At 43.8% G+C, this 23,002-nt stretch overlaps 1 protein-coding gene across 1 annotated transcript in view; it reads right to left on the bottom strand.

Annotated features, from left to right (window-relative positions):
* Nucleotides 1-23,002, bottom strand: part of capn5a (calpain 5a) — a 150,212-nt gene that overhangs the window by 54,147 nt on the left and 73,063 nt on the right. Inside the window, exon 4 of the mRNA XM_059963728.1 lies at nucleotides 19,753-19,961. Within this exon, the coding sequence (XP_059819711.1) occupies nucleotides 19,753-19,961 (209 nt within the window). The remainder of the gene's footprint in view (nucleotides 1-19,752; nucleotides 19,962-23,002) is intronic.

Below are 23,002 nucleotides of genomic sequence, written 5' to 3'. Positions count from 1 at the left end.
TCCATGAAAAAGTGGGAGGTGCGAAGGGCAATAACTCAGCATTATATTAGGAAGAATGTGTTTGCAGCTGAGGGATTGGAAAATATCCCTGAAAAGGTACCAGCTAGTGGATCGGCTCAGTTAGAGTTGGAGAAATCAAGGTTGGAACATGCAAGTTAAAGCAGCTGGAAGCATCTGAGAAGGAGAGAGAGAAAGAGAGGGAAAGGGCCGAGAGAGAGAAGGAGAATGAAAGAGCCGAGAGAGAAAGGGAGCATGCACTCCAGCTAAAGGAGTTAGAGGTGAAACGGGAGCAGGAAAGAGCTGAGAAACAAAGAGAGCATGAAATTCAGTTAAAACAGCTGGAAGCAGCTGAAAAAGAGAAGGAAAGGGCTGAGAAGGAGAGGGAGGAAGAGAAACAGAGGAAACATGACTTGGAGATGGAGAAGTTAAAGCAAGAGCCACGAGTTCAGGGGTCAGACTGAGAGGAGCGGTTTAATGTTCGTCGGGAGTTGAGGTTAGTACCTTCGTTCGAGGAGACGGATGTTGATAGTTATTTCTTGCTTTTTGAAAAGGTGGCAGTGAATCAGAAGTGGCCCAGAGATCAGTGGGTGGCGTTGTTACAAAGTGTGTTAAAAGGGAAGGCACAGCAGGCATATACGGCATTGTCCATGGAGGAGGAAGAGGAGGAGAGTTATGACAAAGTAAAGGTGGTCATTCTCCGGAGTTACGAGCTAGTACCTGAAGCCTATAGACAAAAGTTCAGAAATTTAAAGAAAGGGTGGAATCAGACGTATACCGAGTTTGCCTGTGAGAAGGGTGTGCTCTTGGACCATTGGTGCACAGCAGAGATAGCGGGAGAGGATTATTGGCGTCTCAGGGAGTTAATTCTGATTGAGGAATTTAAAGGTTGTGTTTTGGAGGATATCCAGATGTATTTGAATGAGAAGCCAAATAAGTCCATCTCAGAATTTGCTAGGTTCGCAGATGAATGTGCCCTAACCCACAAGACAAAGTTTTCCTCGAATAAAAGTTCCCAGAGAGACCGTGGGAATGATCGAGAAGGCCCGCCAGCTGAGGCAGAGGTCCCGCCGGGAGCTAGTGGTAAGATTGAGGGGGAAAAGAAAGACGGCCAGAGATCTCTGGGCTTGACCTGTTTTAATTGTCGAAAGGGGGGGCATATTGCATCTAGGTGCTTTGCTCCGAGGAAAGAGACAGGAAAAGGGAAAGCAGCAGTCCCTATCGGATGTACCGTGGTAATCAGTAAATCGACAAGAGAGCCCCGGGTAGACAGAGTACGAGAAGGGTCTGAGACTTGTATGTCAAACAGAACCGTGTCTGTGAGGGAGGGAGACACCACAGTTCCAGTACGGATCTGGAGACACGAGGGCTGAGCTATCATTGATCAGCAGTAAGGTACTAGATTTTGGTTGCAAGACGGGAATGGTAGCTGTGAAAGGAATAGGCAAAGGGACGGAAATGGTGCCCTTGCATAGGGTCATTATGAATTGTGAGCTAGTCTCTGGACCAGTTGAAATGGGGGTGCGATCAGAATTCCCAAGAACTGACGTGGACGTCCTTCTGGGTAATGATTTAGCCGATGGTAAGGTTTGGGCAGCAATGACGCTGACAAAACAGCCTGTGAGTGTTGAGGCTCCGCCCCTAGATTCCCAGATCTATCCCGCATGCGCGGTCACTCGCAGCATGTCGAGAAAGGCAGCTGAGACAGAGAGCAGTTTAAATCAGGCCAGTATCAATTTGGCCGAGACGTTCTTACCAACCCTGTACCACGAGGGTTTAGAGGGTGGTAAAACGAAGAGTAGTAAAGTGAAAGAGAGTAAGGGAGAGGAGGTAGACCTGCCCTTAGCGAGGAGAAAAGTTCTAGAGGCAGGAGGTAAAGATGAGAAACAGTTAGAGCTGTTAAAAGGTCCAGAGTTGGACATGGATGATCTGTCTGGTTTGGCAGAACTGTTTGAAAAAGTTGAAAATTCTAAAGGTGTTCCCGATAATGAAATGAGGGCAGCCCTAGATGAAAAGGGTGTCCTTACCTTGAAGAAGTCTGCTGGGTTGGCAGATGAGGTTGTTTCAGCCCGCGGGGTTGAGTTTACTCCGGAAGGGAGTTGCCCAGAGAGTAGCTGGGAGGATCAGGGGAATTTAGAATTTGGACCGGGTATGGGTATTGAAAGCCTGGAAGAGGCAAATGTCCCGTTTAAGTGTGTTCAAGATGTGGATGCACGTGGTACTGAACCTAGTAATGGAGCTCAGAAAAAGTCTGAGGTATTTGATTCAGTTGAAAAGGAAGGCCGTCCTTATGGGTCAGATAGACTTGGTTCAGTGAAGAAAGGGTTAACCTTGGCAATAGTGGGAAGTGAGAGTTCCCAGGTGTTTATGCTTGAAGGTGTGTTAAAAGTTAATGCGGAGATCAAAAGTGGGAAGATGAATATTACTATTGAAGGAAAAGGGAAATATGTAGTTCCCAAATCGAATGAAAAAAAATTAAAGGCTGGATTAATATCAAAGGCAGCAACCAGGCTCTAGTCATTTCAATGGCGTGGTACCACAAAGCCTGCGGATCACTTACAGGTTCAGTTGGAAGATGGCCGGGGGGCCCCCCATGCTATTGTTATTCCAGAGTGTGGTGTGAAAAGGCAGAATTTGAAATGCTGCATGGACAAAGAGTTTGAACTAACAACTAATAGCCTGAAGGGTCCTGAAGAGAAAACTAGCAGCTTGCGTAAAATTAAAGAATTGGGTGGAAATTCAGAAGATGGTCTAAGTTTGGGACACAGTGTTGATAAAATAACTCCTTTGGAAGAAGTGGGCGAAAGCCTATTTCGCCAGGGTACCCAAGCTCCCCACGTAGGAATTAACCGGAAAAGAGGCGAGGGTTAATGGGGACGCCATTTTTAAATAGCAAAAGCCGGTTTTACGGGATTTCGGCAAAGCCTGTGAATAATAAAGACAAGCCCATGGAAGCCTGCCTGTTAAGTTTGAAAGCAACAGAAAGATTAGTATTTGCATGAACTTCTGTAGTATACATGCAAGCTAAGATCACAACCCTTTAGTTTTTGTTTGCTGAAGGAAAGAAATAAAAATAGGTGGTTACTAAATTGAAGTCTGATGCTACAAGACTTTAGTAAGGTACAAGATATTAAGATATTAAAGGAAGAGACACTAATCGTTAACTGTTTAGATGCCGAATTGAATGTGTAACTGTATTACTCTGTAGAGAAAAAACTTTTGTATTGTGTTAGATTCTAAAATCCTGTAAGACTCTGTACTACTTGGTTTTCACCGCTGGTGAAAACGCTTTGAAGAAAGGGGGTGTTACGAATATACCACAGCTCTGAGGGGCCGAAGGGTGCAGGGTAGCCCCCTCCTTTGTGAGAATAGCAAGATCACTATTAAGTCAGTTCAGGAGACCCAGGAAATGAGAGAAAGACATGCAGAATCCACAAAGAGTTGGAATGTGTCCTGGCCTCCAAAAGGCAGAGCAATTGATACCGGCTATTGTCTCTTGGAGACGGACTTGTGTATTGAATCCGGGGGGGGGGGGGGGGGGGGTACGATGCATCGAAGCCCTCAGACAATGAACCGAGGGGGAGGTTGGTGGAGGGATTGCATCATCCCAACCTGATTGACATCTGAGACCCTGTGAGTCAGGATAAAAGAGGGACTGTGGGAACAGCCCCTCAGACGCACCAGAAGAAACGCTAGTGATCCCGTAATAGCAAAAAACGGTGGGAAGGCCACGTGCGTCCGTTTCCATTTGCTCCGGAATCGGTGTGCCTTGACCACGGAAGAACGGTTTTTAGCTAACAACGGGGAAATCAACTCCCAACGACTCTCGAAGGATTGACATCATAAAAGGACTGGGCAAGTTTTAACCCATCTTTCTCTCAAACCAGAAAGCTGCAGCTTGAATGAACTAAAGTGACTTTTATATTTATATCGGACAATACATTAACCCCTAGACAACGATAGAACTATTTCTTATTGATTATTATTATACCCGTGCTTTTAGATTTAGTATTGACGACATATATTATCTGTATGTTTGCATTGATATTATTCTTGTGTATTTTTATCAATAAATACTGTTAAAAATAGTACCATCAGACTTCAACGGACCTCTCTGTCTTTGCTGGTAAGTGACCCAGTTATGGGATACGTAACAGAGTACAGAAAGGAAATTAAGGACCTGGTGGCATGGTGTGAAGACAATAACCTATCCCTCAATGTCAGCAAGACGAAGGAATTGGTTATTGACTTCAGAAGGAGTAGCAGACCGCACGACCCCATCTACATTGGTGGTGCGCAGGTGGAACAGATCAAAAGCTTTAAGTTCCTCTGTGTGAATATCACAAATGGCCTGACTTGGTCTAACCAAGCAGTGTCCACTGCCAAGAAGGCCCACCAGCGCCTTTACTTCCTGAGAAAGTTGAAGAAATTTGGCCTGTCCCCTAAAACCCTCACTAATTTTTATAGGTGCACCATAGAAAGCATTCTTCCAGGGTGCATCATAACCTGGTATGGAAGTTGTCCTGTCTAAGACTGGAAGAAGCTGCAGAAGATGGTGAAAATAGCCTAGCACATCATACAAATCAATCTTCCATCCTTGTACTCACTTTACACCGCACGCTGTCGGAGCAGTGCTGACAAGATAATCAAAGACACGACCCACCCAGCCAATACACTTTTTGTCCCTCTTCCCTCTGGGAGAAGATTCAGGAGCATGAAGACTCGTACAGCCAGATTTGGGAACAGCTTCTTTTCAACTGTGGTAAGACTGCTAAATGGATCCTGACCCAGATCCGGGCCGTACCTTCCAAATATCCAGACCTGACTTGCATTACCTTACTTTCCCTTTTCTATTTTCTAATTACGATTTATATTTAAAATTTTTATTATATTTACTTTGATTTGTACTTCAGGAAGCGCGAAGCGCAGAATCAAATATCGCTGATGATTGTACGCTCTAGTATCAATTGTTTGTTGACAATAAAAGTAAAGAATAAAGAAGGTAAGACAGCGGCTGAATTTCATTTGAAGTTTGAAGAGATTCGGTTTGTCACCTAAAACACTCGAAAACCTATATAATTGCACCATGGAGAGCATTCTGGCAGGCTGCATTATTGTCTGGTATGGTGGGGGGGGGGGGGTGGCTACTGCACAGGACCTAAAGAAGCTACAGGAAGATGTAAAATTAGTCAGCTCCATCATGGGTACAGGCCCCCGTAGTGTCCAAAACATCAGGGAGTGGTGTGTCAGAAAGGCAGTGTCCATTATTAAGAACCTCTGTCACTCAAGACATGCCCTCTTCTCATTGTTACCATCAAGAAAGTGGTACAGGAGCTTGAAGGCTCATACTCAATGATTCAGGAACAGCTTCTTCCCCTCTGCCATCTGATTCCTAAATGGACTTTGATCCCTGTGAACACTGCCTCACTTTTTTTAAAATAGCATTGCACTCACACACACACACACACATTATATGCATACGTACTATATATTTACTGTAATTGTACTGCAATTGATTTACTTTTTTTTCCTTCCTATATTATCACACATCACATTGAACTGCTGCTGCTAAGTTAACAACTTTCATGACACATGCTGGTGATAATAAACCTGATCCTGATTCTGAATTAGGGAAGACAGGAGGGGCCATGGAAAGTTGTTGGCAAATAGGATTAAGGTTAATACCAAGACATTTGATACATACATTATCAGGAAGAGGACAACTAGGGAGAGGGTGGGACCACTCAAGGATAAAGGGGGACCATTTGCTTGATTGTGGAGAATGTGAGGGAGGTACTTAATGAGTACTTTGCCTCATCATTTGCTAAGGAAAAGGACACGGAGGGCCAGATCATCAGAATTGAATTGACTTTATTACTCACATCCTTCATCTACATGAGGAGTAAAAATCTTTACATTACGTTTCCATCTAAATGTGCAATGTGCATCTTATAGTAATTTGTAATAAATAGTATGTACAACAGGATAGTCAATATAACATAAAAATACAATTGTGTCAGCATGAATTAATCAGTCTGATGGCCAGGTGGAAGAAGCTGTCCCGGAGCCTGTCAGTCCTGGTTTTTATGCTGCGGTATGTTTCCCGGATGGTAGCAGCTGGAACAGTTTGTGGTTGGGGTAACTCAGGTCCCCAATGATCCTTCGGGCCCTTTTTACATACTTGTCTTTGTAAATGTCCTGAACAGTGGGAAGTTCACATCTCCAGATGCGCTGGGCTGTCCACACCACTCTCTGCAGAACAGTTCCCGTACCAGGCAGTGATGCAGTCAGTCAGGAGGCTCTCGATTGTGCCCCTGTAGAAAGTTCTTAGGATTTGGGGGCCCACACCAAAATTCTTCAACCGTCTGAGATGAAAGAGGTGCTGTTGTGCCTTTTTCACCACACAGCTGGTGTGTACAGACCATGTGAGGTCCTCAGTGATGTGGATGCCGAGGAACTTAAAACTGTTTACCCTCTCAACCCCAGATTTATTGATGTCAATAGGGGTTAGTCTGTCTCCATTCCTCCTGTAGTCCACAACCAGCTCCTCTATTTTTGTGACATTGAGGCAGAGGTTGTTTTCTTGACACCACTGTGTCAGGGTGGTGACCTCTTCTCTGCAGGCTGACTCATTAGTAAGCTTGCAGATATACCAAGATTGGTGGAGTTCTGGATAGTGTAGAAGACTGGCAAAGAATACAGAGCGATATAGATAATTTGCAGATATGGGCAGAGAAATGGTACATGGTATTTAATCCAGATAAATAAGAGGTATCTTGGTAGGACAAATGCAAGGAGACAGTACTCTGTTAAAGACAAGACCCTTAACAGTGTTGCTGAGCACAGCGTTTTGGAGTCCAAGTTCAAAACTCCATGAAAGTATCGACATAGGTCAATAAATGGTTAAGGCGGCTTATGAAATACGTACATTAATTAGTCCAGGCATTGAGTTCAAAAGTCAAGAGACAATGTTGCAACTTTATAAAACTCTGATTAGGCTACTTCTGGAGCATTGCACACAGTTCTGTTTGCACCATTATAAGAAGGTGCAGAGGTGGTTTACCAGGATTCTGCCTGTGTAGAGGGCATGTGCTATGGTGAGAGGCTGGACAAACTGGGGTTGCTTTCTTCGGTGTGATGGAGGCTGAGAGGAGATCTGACCGAGGTTTATAAGATTATGAGAGGCACAGGTAGAGTAGGCAGGAAGAATCGATTTCATAGAGTTATAGAAAAATACAGCACAGAAACAGGCCCTTTGGCCCATCTAGTCTGTGCCAACACCATTTAAACTGCCTACTCCCATCGACCTGTACCAGGACCTTAGCCCTTCATATTCCTACTATCCATGTACCTATCCAAACTCCTCTTAAATGTGAAAATCAAACTTGCATGCACCATTTGTGCTGGCAGCTCATTCCACACTCTCACAATCTTCTGAGAGAAGTTTCCCCGCATGTTCCCCTTAAAATTTTCACCTTTCACCCTTAACTCATGACCTCTGGCATGACTTCTCCCACCCAACCTCAGTGGAATAAGCCTGCTTGCATTAACCCTATCTATACCTCACATAATATTGTATATCTCTATCAAATCTCTCCTCAATCTTCTACATTCCAAGGGATAAAGTACTGACCTATTTAATCTTTCTTCATAACTCCAGACTCGGCAACATCCTTGTAATTTTCTTTCTGTATTCTTTCAACTTTACTTACATCTTTTCTGTAGGTAGGTGACCAAAACTGCACACAATACTCAAATTAGGCCTCACCAACATCTTTACGACTGCATCTACCTGTGACCCCACTTTCAAGGAATTATGTACCTATATTCCCAGATCCCTTTGTTCTACCACACTCCTCAGTGCACCACCATTCACTGTGTAAGACCTACCCTGGTTGGTCCTATTGAAGTGCAACACCCTGCACTTGTTACATTAAATTCCATCTGCCATTTTTCAGCCCATTTTTCCAGCTGGCCAAGATCTGCAAGCTCTAGTCATCTTCATCGCTTTCCACTACTCCTCCAATCTTGGTGTCATCTGCAAAGTTGCTGATCCAGTTATCCACAGTGCCATCCAGGTTATTGATATACACCAGTCCCTGCAGCACTCCACTAGTCACAGGCCTCCAGTCAGAGAGACAACCATCTACAATTACTCTCTAGCATCTTCCACAAAGCCATTGTCTAATCCAAGCTATTACCTCGTCTTTAATGCCAAGCGACTCAACCTCCTTGACCAACCTCCCATGGGGGACTTTACTAAAGCCCATGTAGACAACATCCACTGCCTTCATCCACTTTCCTGGCAACCTCCTTGAAAAACTCTACAAGATTGGTTAGACATGACCTACCAATCATGAAGCCATACTGACTATTCTCAATCACTGCATGTCTATCAAAGCACTTATATAGCCAGTCTCTTAGAATACCTTCCAATAACTTGCCCACAACTGATACCAGATTCACCGGCCTATAATTTCCTGGTTTATGTTTAGAGCATTTCTTAAACTGCAGAACAACATTGGCTGTCCTCCAATCCACTGGTACCTCTCCTGTCGCTAAGTAAGTTTTAAACATCTCTGCTAGGGCCCCAGCAATTCTGCACTTGCCTCTGATAGGGTCCCCGAAGGAACACCTTGTCAGGCCCTGGGGATTTATTCACTGGCTTGCCCCAGGACTGAAAACAGATGCTCCTCTGTAATCTGTAAAGAGTCCATGAAGCTGGTACTGCCTTAGCTCACTTCTATGGATTCCGTGTCTGGCTCCAGAGTAAATACAGATGCAAAAATATATTTAAGAACTCTCCTATCTGTTTTGGCTCCACACATGGATTATCATTATGATCATCCAGAGGACTAATTGCTTTTTCTTGCAATCCTTTTGTTCTTAACGTATCTGTAGAATCCCTTAGAATTCCCCTTCACCTTGTCTGCTACGGCAACTTCATGTCTTCCTTTAGCCTTCCTGATTTCTTTCTCAAGTACAAACATGAGAAAACCTGCAGATGCTGGAAATCCAGAGCAGCACACTCAAAATGCCAGAGAAACTCAGCAGGTCAGACAGCATCTGTGGCAAAGATTCATCAGTCGACGTTTCAGGCTTAAGAAGGGTCTCAACCCAAAAAGTTAACTGTTTACCCTTTTTCATGGGTGCTGTCTGGCCTGCTGATGTCTGCCAGCATGTTGTGGTTTTTTCTCAAGTGCTCTCTTGCATTTCTTGTACTCCTTAAGTACATCATTTGTTCCTACTTGCCTATACCTGCTATGCAGCTCCTTTTTTCTCAGAACCAGGACCTTATCTTTTGAAACCAAGGTTCACTAAACTCATTATATTTACCTTTTACTCTGACAGGCACATGCAAGCTTTGTACTATTAAAACGTCACTTTTGAAGGCCTCCCACTTTCCAAGTACACCTTTGCCAGAGAACAGCCTGTCCCAATCCACACTTGCCAGATCCTTTCTGATACCATCAAAACTGGCCTTTCTCCAATTCAGAATCTCAACCCGCAGTCCAGATGTACATTTTTTTCATATTTACTTTGAAACTAATAGCATAGTGATAACTAGATGCGAAGTGTTCCCCTACACAAACTTCGGTCACGTGCCCTGTCTCATTCCCTAGTAGCGGAACAAGCATCGCACACTCTGTTGTTGGGACTTTTACATACTAATTCAAGAAACTTTACTGAACACATTTGTCAAACACTATCCCATCTAGTCATTTTACAATATGGGAGTCCCAGTCAATAGGCAGAAAGTAAAATCACCTACTATAACAATAGACAATAGGTGCAGGAGTAGGCCATTCGGCCCTTCTAGCCAGCACTGCCATTCACTGTGATCATGGCTGATCATACACAATCAGTACCCCATTCCTGCCCTCTCCCCCTATCCCTTGACCCTCTCTAAGAGCTCTATCTAACTCTCTTGAGAGAGCTGGAAGCTTCGGTGCTGGGACCGCAGCTGTTTACAATATACATTAATGATTTAGATGAAGGGATTAAAAGTAACATTAGCAAATTTGCTGATGACACAAAACTGGGTGGCAGTGTGAAATGTCAGGAGGATGTTAAGAGAATGCAGGGTGACTTGGACAGGTTGGGTGAGTGGGCAAATGTATGGCAGATGCAGTTTAATGTGGATAAATGAGAGGTTATCCACTTTGGTGGCAAGAACAGGAAGGCAGGTTACTATCTAAATGGAGTCAAGTTAGGAAAAGGGGAAGTACAACGAGATCTAGGTGGTCTTGTACATCAGTCAATGAAAGCAAGCCTGCAGGTACAGCAGGCAGTGAAGAAAGCTAATGGCATGCTGGCCTTTATAACAAGAGGAATTGAGTACAGGAGTAAAGAGGTCCTTCTGCAGCTGTACAGGGCCCTGGTGAGACCCCACTTGGAGTATTGTGTGCAGTTTTGGTCTCCAAATTTGAGGAAGGACATTCTTGCTATTGAGGGAGTGCAGCGTAGGTTCACAAGGTTAATTCCTGGAATGGCGGGACTGTCATATGTTGAAAGATTGGAGCAACTGGGCTTGTATACACTGGAGTTTAGAAGGATGAGAGGGGATCTGATTGAAACATAAAAGATTATTAAGGGATTGGACACGCTGGAGGCAGGAAGCATGTTCCCGCTGATGGGTGAGTCCAGAACTAGAGGCCACAGTTTAAGAATAAGGGGTAGGCCATTTAGAACAGAGATGCAGAAAAACTTTTTCACCCAGAGAGTGGTGGATATGTGGAATGCTCTGCCCCAGAAGACAGTGGAGGCCAAGTCTCTGGATGCATTCAAGAGAGAGCTCTTTTAGATAGAGCTCTTTTAGATAGGGGGGGTCAAGGGATATGGGGAAAGGGCAGGAACAGGGTACTGATTATGTATGACCAGCCATGATCATAGTGAATGGTGGTCCTGGCTAGAATGGTTGAATGGCCTACTCCTGCACCTACTGTCTATTTACTCAGAGAGTCATGGATGCCTACAATGTGCTGCCTGGCACAGTGGTAGAGGCAAATATATTAGAGGCTTTCAAGAAATATTTGGATAGGCACATGGATGTAATGAAGATGGAGGGTTATGGACATGGTGTAGGTACGAGGGATTAGTGTTTGGGTGTTTTTGATTTGCTTTTTAGCTGGTTCAGCACAATATTGTGGGCCGAATGGCCTGTTCCTCTGCTGTACTCTTCTATGTGCTTTGTTCCATGTTCTAACTCATTTGAGTTTTAAAACTAATGAAGCACCAAATCAGGACCTTCAGCTCAACTCATCGATGCCGGCGAGGGTGCCCACCTAACCTAGTCCCATTTGACTGTGGGGGGCAGAGTCAGAAGTAAGAAGGTGGGTGGAAGAAGCTCAAGCTGACAGGTGATAGGTGGGGCCAGGTTGTGGGGGAAAAGGTGGATGGATGGGGGAGGGGGATAATTGAGAAGCTGACAGGCGATAGGTGGGGCCAGGTTGTGGGGGGAAAGGTGGATGGATGGGGGAGGGGGATAATTGAGAAGCTGACAGGTGATAGGTGGGGCCAGGTTGTGGGGGGAAAGGTGGATGGATGGGGGAGGGGGATAATTGAGAAGCTGACAGGCGATAGGTGGGGCCAGGTTGTGGGGGGAGGGGAAGTGGGTTGGTAGGGGAGGCGGGGATAAAGTGAGAAGCTGACAGGTGATAGGTGGAAAAGATAAAGGGCTGAAGAAGGAGGAATCTGATAGGATTATTGTTTTATCTCATTCTACATCAATGCACTGTGTAATAATCTGATCTGTATGAACTGTCTGCAAAACAAGTTTTATTTATTGTACCTTGGTACATGTGACAATAATAAACAAACTTACATCTCATTTTCTGCTTCGGTTGTCTACAATTTGGGTATGAACATCGGCCCAATGAAGGGTCTCAGTTCAAATGTTGACTGTTTATTTCCCTCCATAGATGCTGCCTGACCTGCTGAGCTCCCCCAGCATTTTGTACATGTTGCTCAAGATTTCCAGCATCTGCAGAATCCCTTGCATTTATCATCTGACCATTCCATTCTCCTGTTTCAGTAAGATGGACTCTTGACATTGGTTTGCCTCGCCATGACCCTGCCTGCACTGCACTTTCTCCAACTGTAACACTTTTCCCTGCATTCTGTTATTGTTTTCCCTTGTATCACCTCAATGTACAGACGTGATGAGATTATCTGTACGAGTGGCATGTCGGACAAAGTTTTTCACCGAACCTCAGGACACGTGACAATAATAATCCTACAATACAGTGCAAAAGCTTTCGGCATGTATATACAGCTAGGGTGCTTGCGATTTTTCCACAGCACTGTATTTGTCGACGTGGAAAGGAGAGCGAGTTTGTAACTCAAAAGGAGAAATATTTCACCCGGGCACCGAGTCCATTTGGAATGCACAGCCCCTGGAGATTGCTGGAAACAGGCAAGCCCACATTTCAGTAGCATCCAAACACTCGAATCCCCAAGTATAAATGTTAATAGGAACACATAGAATTCCCGTCAAAATAATCCATGGCAGATTGCGGAGAGGGAGGTTCGGAGCTGTGGGAGAGAGCCTGCTGATATCTGCATGAAGAATGAGGGGAGATTTGATAGAGGTATCAATAGGGTAAATGCATGCAGGATTTTTTCCACTGAGGTTGGGTGGGGCCAGAACTTAAGGTCATAGGCTAAGGGTGAAAGTTGAAATATCTCAGGCTGTGGTGAGCAAGGCCTGGAGTTACAGACTAAGTATTAATGGTCCAAGTACACGTAAATGGGATTAGTCTACATAGATGAATCAACATGAGCACAATGGACTGAATGGCCTGTTTCTGCACCGTGTGAAAATCCTGTAGCGTCAGGGAGACTGAAATGAGATACCAGACAAGTCATAAGCATTTACCTCCGGGGGAGGGGTGAAGAAATCATTGTTGCAGATGATGATCTTTCAAATAACCGGTCTTTCTGGTTTGTGTCACAACTGCCCAGTTCTGACAAAAGCACAGTATTTTCTCCATTTATATTAAACCGGAGGTGATAACTTCACTCAACTTCAACTACCCATTCAGTGAACTCTTCGCACAACTAGTGGACTCACTTACAAGGACTCCTCACCTCATGGTCTCAGTATTTCTTGCTTATTTATTATTATCTTTCTTTTGAACTTGCACAGTTTGTTGTCTTTCCATTGGGTGGGGTCTTTCATCGATTCTATTATAGTTCTCAATTTGGCTGGTGGTGTCGTGGCACCAGCACTGCACCTTCAAGTGAATGGTCCCAGGTTCGAATATGGCCAGCTCCTCACACATGGCAAAAAATGCCACCCATTTGCGACAAAAGGAGAGAAAAGGAGCACCGATTATGGCTCTTGGATTTATTGAGTGCATCCACAAAAAATCAAATCTCAGGGTTGTATTATACATCACCATATAGTACTTGAACTTTGATAATAAATTTACTTTAAACTCCTTGAATCCATCCTGTCAAGCTATCCTAATTTTCAGAAAATTTGCCATGGAAACAAAAAAGGGGAGAAACCTGGATTCAATTACGCAATGTTCAGTATTCCCACGTGCATCATCGTTTTCCAAGCTGAATATGTAACTGAGCTCAGAGCTGGCACAGTCGCTATGAAATTCAGCTCAAGGGAAAAGATCAAGAATTTTAACCATTTAATGCACCCTTACACAGATCACAACTCCTGCTTCTTGCTAATTATATGGTATTACTAATGTCCTGCTAGCGATAACAAATCACTGCCTCCCCTAGCAGCTGCTCTCCAGTGTTTGGTCCCTGGAAGACTAGCTGGATCGTATTTGTCTGCGGCTGACCCATGTAAGGTTTATTGAGATACAGTGCAGAAGAGAGCCTTCCAGCCCTTTGAGCCGTGCCGCCCAGCAACCCCCAATTTAATCTTGAACTAATCACTGGATAATTTACAATCAGCAATTAGGGATATAGGAGGATATATCCAGTCTTTGGGATATAAGAGGAGTAAACCCATTGGGGAGGATTTACTGACTCCTTACAGATGATGCTGAAATTCAGGAACTATTGTGTGTTTGTTTTTGGCTCCAAGACAACATCCCAAGCACCAACAATCTCAGGCCATGACACTCAGGGACTTGAGCCGATAATATTTTGTGACTGTATATGCTATCGTAACTATACATGCCGTGTGTGACTGTGCATGTACTGCGTTTTGCACCTTGGCCGCAGGTGAACAATGTTTCATTTAGCTGTATACATGTGTACGGTGGAACAGCAATAAACTTGAACTTGGAAGAACATTGTGTTTCTGTTTAAAGTTTGAACTGAAAGCTGGCTCGAGAACTGCTTCTACCCCACTTTAGCAAATATTTAAACAGACCTCCCAGGCAGTAAAGTTAAAGATTAATCTCCCAATCTAAGCCATTGTGACCCGCACACTTAATTTGTCTACCAGCACCAGACTTCCTCTGTAACTGTAAAACTATGTTCTTTATTCTTTTTACTGCCTAGATTCCTTGTAAAATGAGTTTTGGGTGGCACAACGCTTTACAGTACCAGCGACCCAAGTTCAATTCCTGCTGCAGCATTTGAGGAGTTTGTTTGTTCTCCCAGTGACCACATGGGTTTTCTCCAGGAGCTTTCTCCGGCTTCCTCTCCGGCTGGTAGGCTAATTGGTCATTGTAAATTGACCTGTGATTAGGCTAGGGTTAAATCAGGGGTCGCTGGGCGGCACGGCTCGAAGGGTGGAAAGGCCTATTCCACACTGTATCTCAATAAATAAATAAAGTCAACGTAAATTAATTACTCATGTATGTCTATGTCACCGTACGCTAACCTGAGATTCATTTTCTTACAGGCATTCACAGGAGAACAAAAAAAAACCAGAATCAATGAAAAACAACACACAAAGACTGACAACCAATGTGCTAAAGAAGAACACAAGTGGTAGAGTCCTTGAAAGCGAGTCCATAGGTTGTGGAATCAGTCCAATATCGAGGTGGGTGAAGTTAGGGAGGGTTTTCCTGTGATGTATCCAGTACTATTTGTGTGCTTTTCCATTCTTGGACTTTGGTGTTTCCATACCAGGCCGTGATGCAACCAGTCAGGTTACTCTCCCCTGTGCATCCATAGAAGATGAACTCAGATACACATATTAATGCAGTTACAAAGAAGTCGTGCCAGCAACTGTGCTTCATTAGAAGTTTGAGGAGATTAGGTGTCTCACCAAAGACTTCCTACAGATTTCCCATGGACAGAATTCGGACAGTTTGCATCACCATTTGGCACAGAGATGTCAATGCGCCAGATCTTGCTTTTATTAGTCGAGGCATTGAGTTCAAAAGTCAGGAGGTTATGTTACAACTTTATAAAATGCTAGTTAGGCCATATCTGGAGTATTGCATACAGCTGTTGTCGCACTACAATACTGAGGCTTTGGAGAGGGTGCAGAAGAGGTTTAGCAGGATACAGCCTGGTTTCGAGGGTGTGCTATCATAAGAGCCTGGATAAACTTGTTTGCTCTGGAGTGGCAGAGCCCAAGGGGAGATCTGATAGACGTTTACAAGATTATGGGGACATAGACAGAGTGGACAGAAAGCATCTCTTTCCCAGGGTTGAAATAGCAGAGAGCATGCACTGAAGGTGAGAGGGCTAGGTTCAACCACTGCACTGTGCAGGAATTTTTTTTTTTTAATAAACACATCCTGATAACTATGTGGCACTTTAGTATTAACATTATAGAAAAAAAAATTCAGCTGCATGGCATCAAAGGCTATGTGTGAGAGCATTTCAGCAATTGCGTGGCCACGCACCTACATTGCTTAGTGAAAACAGTGCCCGCATGTCCCCTTTGACCATTCGTCTTCTCACATTAAAGCTATACTCTCTAGTGTTCAACACTTCAACCAATGTAAAAAAACAATACCAGCTATCTACTCTGTCTATGCCTCTCATAATCTTAAGAACTTCTGCCGGGTATCACCTCAGCCTCTGGTGCTCCACAGAAAACAACCAAAGTTGTTGCACTCTTGACCTCATGTTCCATGTTATAATCCTGCATCTTGTCTATAATTTCTCTATACTGCTACACTTGTGTGTGTGAGTGATGATAAACCTGATTCTGATATGGGTCTCTCTTGTGGCCTGACAGTGGGAAGGGGGCAGGGAGACTCGAATCACGGTTGGGAAAAGGAGATGGAGAGAGGAGGGAGCAGAGAGACGTTCTGTAACGATCAATAAACCAATTGTTTGGAATCAAATTACCTTGCCTGGTGTCTCAGGGCTGGGTGTGTCTGCACCCGTGTAAGGATCCCCACACCAGCGCTCCTTCTCTGCCACCTTTCCCATATCCCTCTTGCGGAGCTCCACCCTCGCCATTCCCAACATCCTTTGCTTGCACCAGATTTACAAACTCCCTCTCCGTTCCACGTTGACAAATACAATACAGTACAAAAATCTTAGGCACTCTGGCTAGATGTGCTTAAGACTTTTCGACAGTACTGTAGGTAGTGAACAGTGTGCAAGACAAACTTGTCAATGTATCTCGGTACCAGTGACAATAACAAACCAATTCCAACCTTGATGCACATATGGAATAATCTGCCTGGATGGAACGTATAAAAACACCTTTCAACGTACCTCAGTGACAATAACAAGCCAGTAGACCATTCCCTCTCCATCACTCTGTCTTCCCAAGATCGAAATGCTTCAACATTTTTTTCACTGCATCTTGGTAGATGTGACAATAATAAATCTACTACCAATTTCCCATTACTCCAAGACATAACGGGCTGAATTGCCTTTAGAAACTTAGAATAGAAAACCTACAGCATAATACAGGCCCTTCGGCCCACAAAGCTGTGCCGAACATGTCCTTAGCTTAGAAATTACCTAGGGTTACCCATAGTTTATTTTTCTGACCTCCATGTACCTATCCAGGAGTCTCTTAAAAGACCCTATTGTATCCGCCTCCACCACTGTCCCCAGCAGCCCATTCCATGCACTCATCAGTCTCTGAGTAAAAAACTTAGCCCTGACATCTGCTCTGTACCTACTTCCAAGAACCTTAACACTGAGCCCTCTTGTGCTAGCTATTTCAGCCCTGGGAAAAAGCCTCCGACTATCCACACAATCAATGCCTCTCATAATATTATACACCTCTATCAGGTCACCTCTCATTCTCCGTCTGTCCAAGGAGAAAAGGCCGAATTCGCTCAACCTGTTTAATAAGGAATGCTCCTCAATCCAGGCAACATCCTTGTACATCTCCTCTGCATCCTTTCTATGGCTACCATATCCTTCCTGTAGTGAGGCAACCCAAACTGAGTACGATACTCCAAGTGGGGTCTGACCAGGGTCCTGTACAGCTGCAACATTACCTCTCTGCTCCTAACCTCAATCCTATGGTTGATGAAGGCCAATGCACTGTACACCTTCTTAACCAGTCAACCCATGCAGCAGCTTTGAGTGTCTTATGGACTCGGACCCCAAAATCCCTCTGATCCTCCACGCTGCCAAGAGTCCTACTATTCATACTATATTCAGCCATCATATTTGGCCTATCAAAATGAACTACTTCACACTTATTTGGGTTGAACTCCATCTGCCACTTCTCAGCCCAGTTTTGCATCCTATCAATGTCTTGCTGTAGCCCATGACAGCCCTCTACCCTATTCACAACACCTCCAACCTTTGTGTCATCAGTAAATTTACTAATGCATCCCTCCAACTTCCTCATCCAGGTCATTTATAAAAATCACAAAGAGTAGAGGTCCCAGAACAGATCACTGAGGCATACCACTGGTCACTGACCTCCATGCAGAATATGACCCATCTACAACCACTCTTTGCCTTCTGTGGGCAAGCCAGTTCTGGATCCACAAAGCAATGTCCCCTTGGATCCCATGCCTCCTTACATTCTCAATAAGCCTTGCATGGGGTACCTTATCAAATGCCTTGCTGAAATCCATATACACCACATCTACTGCTCTACCTTCATCAATGTGTTTAGTCACATCCTCAAAAACTTCAATCAGGCCTGTAACGCACGACCTACCTTTGACAAAGCTATGCTGACTACTCCTAATCATATTATGCCTCTCCAAATGTTCATAAATCCTGCCTCTCAGGATCTTCTCCATCAACTTACCAACCACTGAAATAAGACTCACTGGTCTGTAATTTCTTGGGCTATCTCTACTCCCTTTCTTGAATAAGGGGACATCATCCACAACCTCCAGTCCTCTGGAACCTCTCCCGCCCCCACTGATGATGCAAAGATCATCACCAGAGGCTCAGCAGTCTCCTCATTTGCCTCCCACAGTAGCCTGGGGTACATCTCGTCTGGTCCCGGTGACTTATCCAACTTGATGCTTTCCAAAAGCTGCAGCACATCCTCTTCCTTAATATCTACATGCTCAAGTTTTTCAGTCCACTGTAAGCCACCCTTACAATCACCAAGATCCTTTTCCATAGTGAATATACTGAAACAAAGTATTCATTAAATACCTCTGTTCTCTCCTCCCATTCCATACACACTTTTGCACTGTCACACTTGATTGGTCCTACTCCCTCACATCTTATCTTCTTGCTCTTCATGTATTTGTTGAATGCCTTGGGGTTTTCCTTTATCCTGTCTACCAAGGCATTCTCATGGCCCCTTCAGGCTCTCCTAATTTCATTCTTAAGCTCCTTCCTGCTAGCCTTATAATCTTCTAGCTCTCTATCATTGCCTAGCTTTTTGAACCTTTTGTAGGCTTTTCTTTCTTGTCTAGATTTGCAACAGCCTTTGTACACCACAGTTCCTGTACCCTACAATCCTTTCCATGTCTCATTGGGACATACCAAAGTAGAACTCCACCCAAGTATCCCCTGAACATTTGCCACATTTCTTCCATACATTTCCCTGAGAACATTTGTTTCCAATTTATGCTTCCAAGTTCCTGCCTGATAGCCTCATATTTCCCCTTACTCCAATGCTTTCCTAATTTGTCTGTTCCTATCCCTCTCCAATGCTATGGTAAAGGAAATAGAATTGTGATCACTATCTCGAAAATACTCTCCCACTGAGAGTAGGTTCATTGCCCAAAACCAGATCAAGTACAGCCTCTCCTCTTTTAGGCTTACCTATAATATTGTGTGAAGAAACTTTCCTGAACACACCAATCAAACTCCACCCCATCTAAACCCCTCGCTCTAGGGAGATGGCAATCGATATTTGGGAAATTAAAATCTCCCACCACGATAACCCTGCCTTTCCGGTGTGCTGGATGATTCTTTCTCTACTGATGGTGAGAAGAGGAGGCAAACAGTACAGTTTGCTGGTCTATACCCCAGGGTTCTGAAAGAGGTAGCTGAAGAGGTTGTGGAGACATTAGTAGTGATCTTTCAAGAATTACTAGATTCTGGAATGATTCAGAAGAATGGGAAACTTTAAAATGTTTCTCCACTCATTAAGAAGGGAAGGATGCAAGGGAGAGGAAATTATAGGCCAGTTGGCCTTATGTCAGTGGTTGTGAAGATGTTGGGAGTGTATTATTAAGGTTTTGGGGTATTTGGAGTCACACGATAAAATAGGCCCTAGTCAGCAGGAGTTCCTTAAGGTGTAATCTTGCCAGACAAACCTGTTGGAATCCTTTGAGGAAGTAACAGGCAGAATAGACAAAGGAGGCTGTATATTTCGATTTTCAGAAAGCCTTTGACAAGATGTAATACCCCATGGTATTACAGGAAAGATAATAGCACGCAAAGAGAATTGGGTGACTTTAAGGATTTGTTCTGACATTCACTTACTTGGCATAAGCCTTCTCCACCAAAGCGCTCCAGAACTCATTCTTGGAGTTAGAGTGACAGTAGATGAGCTGCCCATTGACTGTTGGCAGGCGGTCATCAATCACCACATCCACCCACTCTCCAAAGCGCCAGAAACAGAAGTGGAAGATTCCTGCGTAGTTGTTGGGCTTGTCCACGGCCCATTCCTGCTCTTTCCAGTTCGGGATTACCTGTGATCCCACACAAAAAGAAAATCGCACACAGATTAGGCTGCGGTTGGAAATTTAGCGTCAGTCAACAGCTTCTCAGTGAGCCTACCTTTTTCTATTCCTTCCTTCCCATCATTCCTCACTGCCGCAAAATTGTCCGGCGCAGTTTCTGATGCCGAGAATCACTTCCACTGAGCATAAGAAATCATGGCGAGAAAAATCCATTTAGACCAGGGGTGGGCAAACTTTTTGACTTGTGGGCCACAAAGGGTTCTAAAATTTGACAGGGGGGCCGGACCAGGAGCAGATGGACGGAGTGTTTTGGTAATACACCTCATAAGAGAAAATAAAATATCATGGGATATGTAGAAAACATGTGCTTTAATTTCAATTGAAAATGAACAAATGCATTACAACAAAATATCTGTCTTTGAAGTCCCATGGTATTTAGCTATTTATTGAAATGACTTTTAAAACACTGAAAATTAAATGAATAAAATACAGCTTTTTTAATAGTAACAGTTATTATTTTAAAGCACTGAAAATTCTGTTATCCTTCAAGATATTATCATCATCACTCTCCTCCTGATTGTCTTTATTTCAAAAACGGGTAGGAGGTGCAGGTCTACTTGTCCTGCTCCTTCTTATTTAATTGTCCCCTGTGCCAAAACTCAACAACGACCAGCACAAAGACAGAACAGTGACAGCGCGCCAGTATGCGGAGCGCGTTATTTGATCTGGAGCGCATTTTTTATTTTGAGAACGTACGTGCACCTGCGCACTACTCATGTCCATCACTTAACAGAAATGACATGTAACATGTAAGGCTTATTGAAAAAAAATATTTTCAAATGCATTTTTTACATAACACAACGATAAAACTTATTTTTAATTTCAGTGGGAACAGTGTTGTTGGTCTCCTTTTTTAGCCAGCGCATCAAAGTCTGGATTTAGTTTTGTTGTGGCGATTCTCAGGATGGATCTGAGGTGTTGGTCAGTTAACTTGGATCTGTGGCTGGCTTTGTTGATGTTCATGGCGCTGAACGCCTGTTCACACAAATAGGTCGAGCCGAACAAAGAGTAAAGCGCAAATGTGGAGTAATACGCTGCACCTCAACAAAGGTCAATGTATATTGAGTGCGTCATCTATTGGGAAAACGCCAGAATTGCGGGGAGAAAACGTTAACAAGGTTTATTAATATAATTTCATCAAGTTCTGCGGGCCGGATTAAAAAGCTTAACGGGCCGCATATGGCCCGCGGGCCATAGTTTGCCCATGCCTGATTTAGACACTTATATGTTCTTCCTCATTCAATAGGGTTGTGGTTGATCTTATACCTCAATGCCTCATTCCTGAATAAACCCATCTCCTCAATTAATATCCAACAATCTACAGGTATCTCCCTCCACCTTGAATGCACCATGACCCTGTTGGGTAGACAACACAGAGCAATACAGCACCGGATTAGGCCATTTGACCCACAATGTCTGTGCTGAATTAAATGAGATTAAAGGAGATTAAATTAATTCTCCTCTACATGATCCCTATTCCCCCACCCCAACCCCATTCCATAAGACATAGGAGCAGAATTAGGCCATTTGGCCCATTGAGCTTGCTCTGCCACTTTTATCATGGCTGATCCAATTTTCCTCTCAGCCCCAAATTCTCCCCGTATCCCTTCATGTCCTGACCAATCAAGAATCTATCCACCTCTGCCTTCAATATACATAAAGATCAGGCCTCCACAGCTGCCTATGGCAAAGAATTCCACAGATTCACCACTTTCTGGCTAAAGAAATATCTCCTTATCTTTGGTCTTACACTTACCCACCATGGGAAATATTATCTCCACATCCACTCTATCAAGGCCTTTCATCCTTCAATAGGTTTCCATGAGGTCATCCCTCATTCATCTGAATTCTAGTGAATACAGGCCCAGAGCCAAATGGTCTTCATATGACAAGCTGTTCAAACCTAGAAACATTTTCGTGAACCTCACTTGAACCCTCTCCAGTTTCAGCACATCCTTTCTAAGACAGGGGCCCAAAACTTCTCAGAATACTTCAAGTTAGGCCTCACCAGTGCTTCATTAAGTCTCAATATTACATCCTTGTTTTATATTCTAGTCCTCTTGAAATGAATGCTCAATATTGTACTTGCCTCCCTCACTACAGACTCAACCTGCAAATTAAACTTTAGGGAATCCTGTACAAGGGCTCCCAAGTCCCTTTGCACTTCAGTTTTTTGTACTTCCTCTCCATTTAGAAAATAGTCAACCTTTTCATTTCTTCTACCAAACTGCATGTCCATACACTTCCTGACACTGTACTTCATCTGCCACTTCTTCATTCATTCTCCAAATCTGTCCCCCTGTAGCCTCTCTACTTCCTTAAATCTACCTGCCCACCACCTATCTTCGTATTGTCTGCAAACTTTCTAACAAAGCTATCAATTCCTTCACCTAAATCACTGACATATAACGTAAAAAAGAATTGATCCCAACAGACCCCGTGGACACCACCTGTCACTGACAGCCAACCAGAAAAGGTTATCTTTATTCCCACTCTTTGCCTTCTGCCAATCAGCCACTACTTTATCCATGACAGAAGCTTCCCTGTAATACCATGGGCTCATAGCTTGTTAAGCAGTCATGTGTGGCTTGTTAAGCAGGCCTTTTGAAAATCCAAATACACAACATCAACCAATGCTCTTTTGTCTATCCTACTTACTATATCTTCAAAGAGTTTCAACAGATTTGTCAGACAAGATTTTCCCTTGAGGAAACCATGCTGACTATGGCTTATTTTATCATGTGCCTCCAAATACCCCAAAACCACATTCTTATCAATCGACCCCAACATCTTCCCAACTGCTGAGGTCAGACTAACTGGCCTATAGTTTCCTTTCTTCTGCCTTTCTCCCTTCTTGAAGAGCGGAGTGACATTTGTAAGTTTTTAATCTTCCAGAACCATTCCAGAATCGAGTGATTCTTGAAAGATCATTACTTATGCCTCCACAACTTCTTCAACCACCTCTTTTAGAACCCTGGGGTGCACACCAT

Source organism: Hypanus sabinus, chromosome 3 (assembly GCF_030144855.1).
Source record: "Hypanus sabinus isolate sHypSab1 chromosome 3, sHypSab1.hap1, whole genome shotgun sequence".
NCBI classification, from domain to species: Eukaryota; Metazoa; Chordata; class Chondrichthyes; order Myliobatiformes; family Dasyatidae; genus Hypanus; species Hypanus sabinus.
This window is presented reverse-complemented; position numbering and strand designations above follow the sequence as displayed.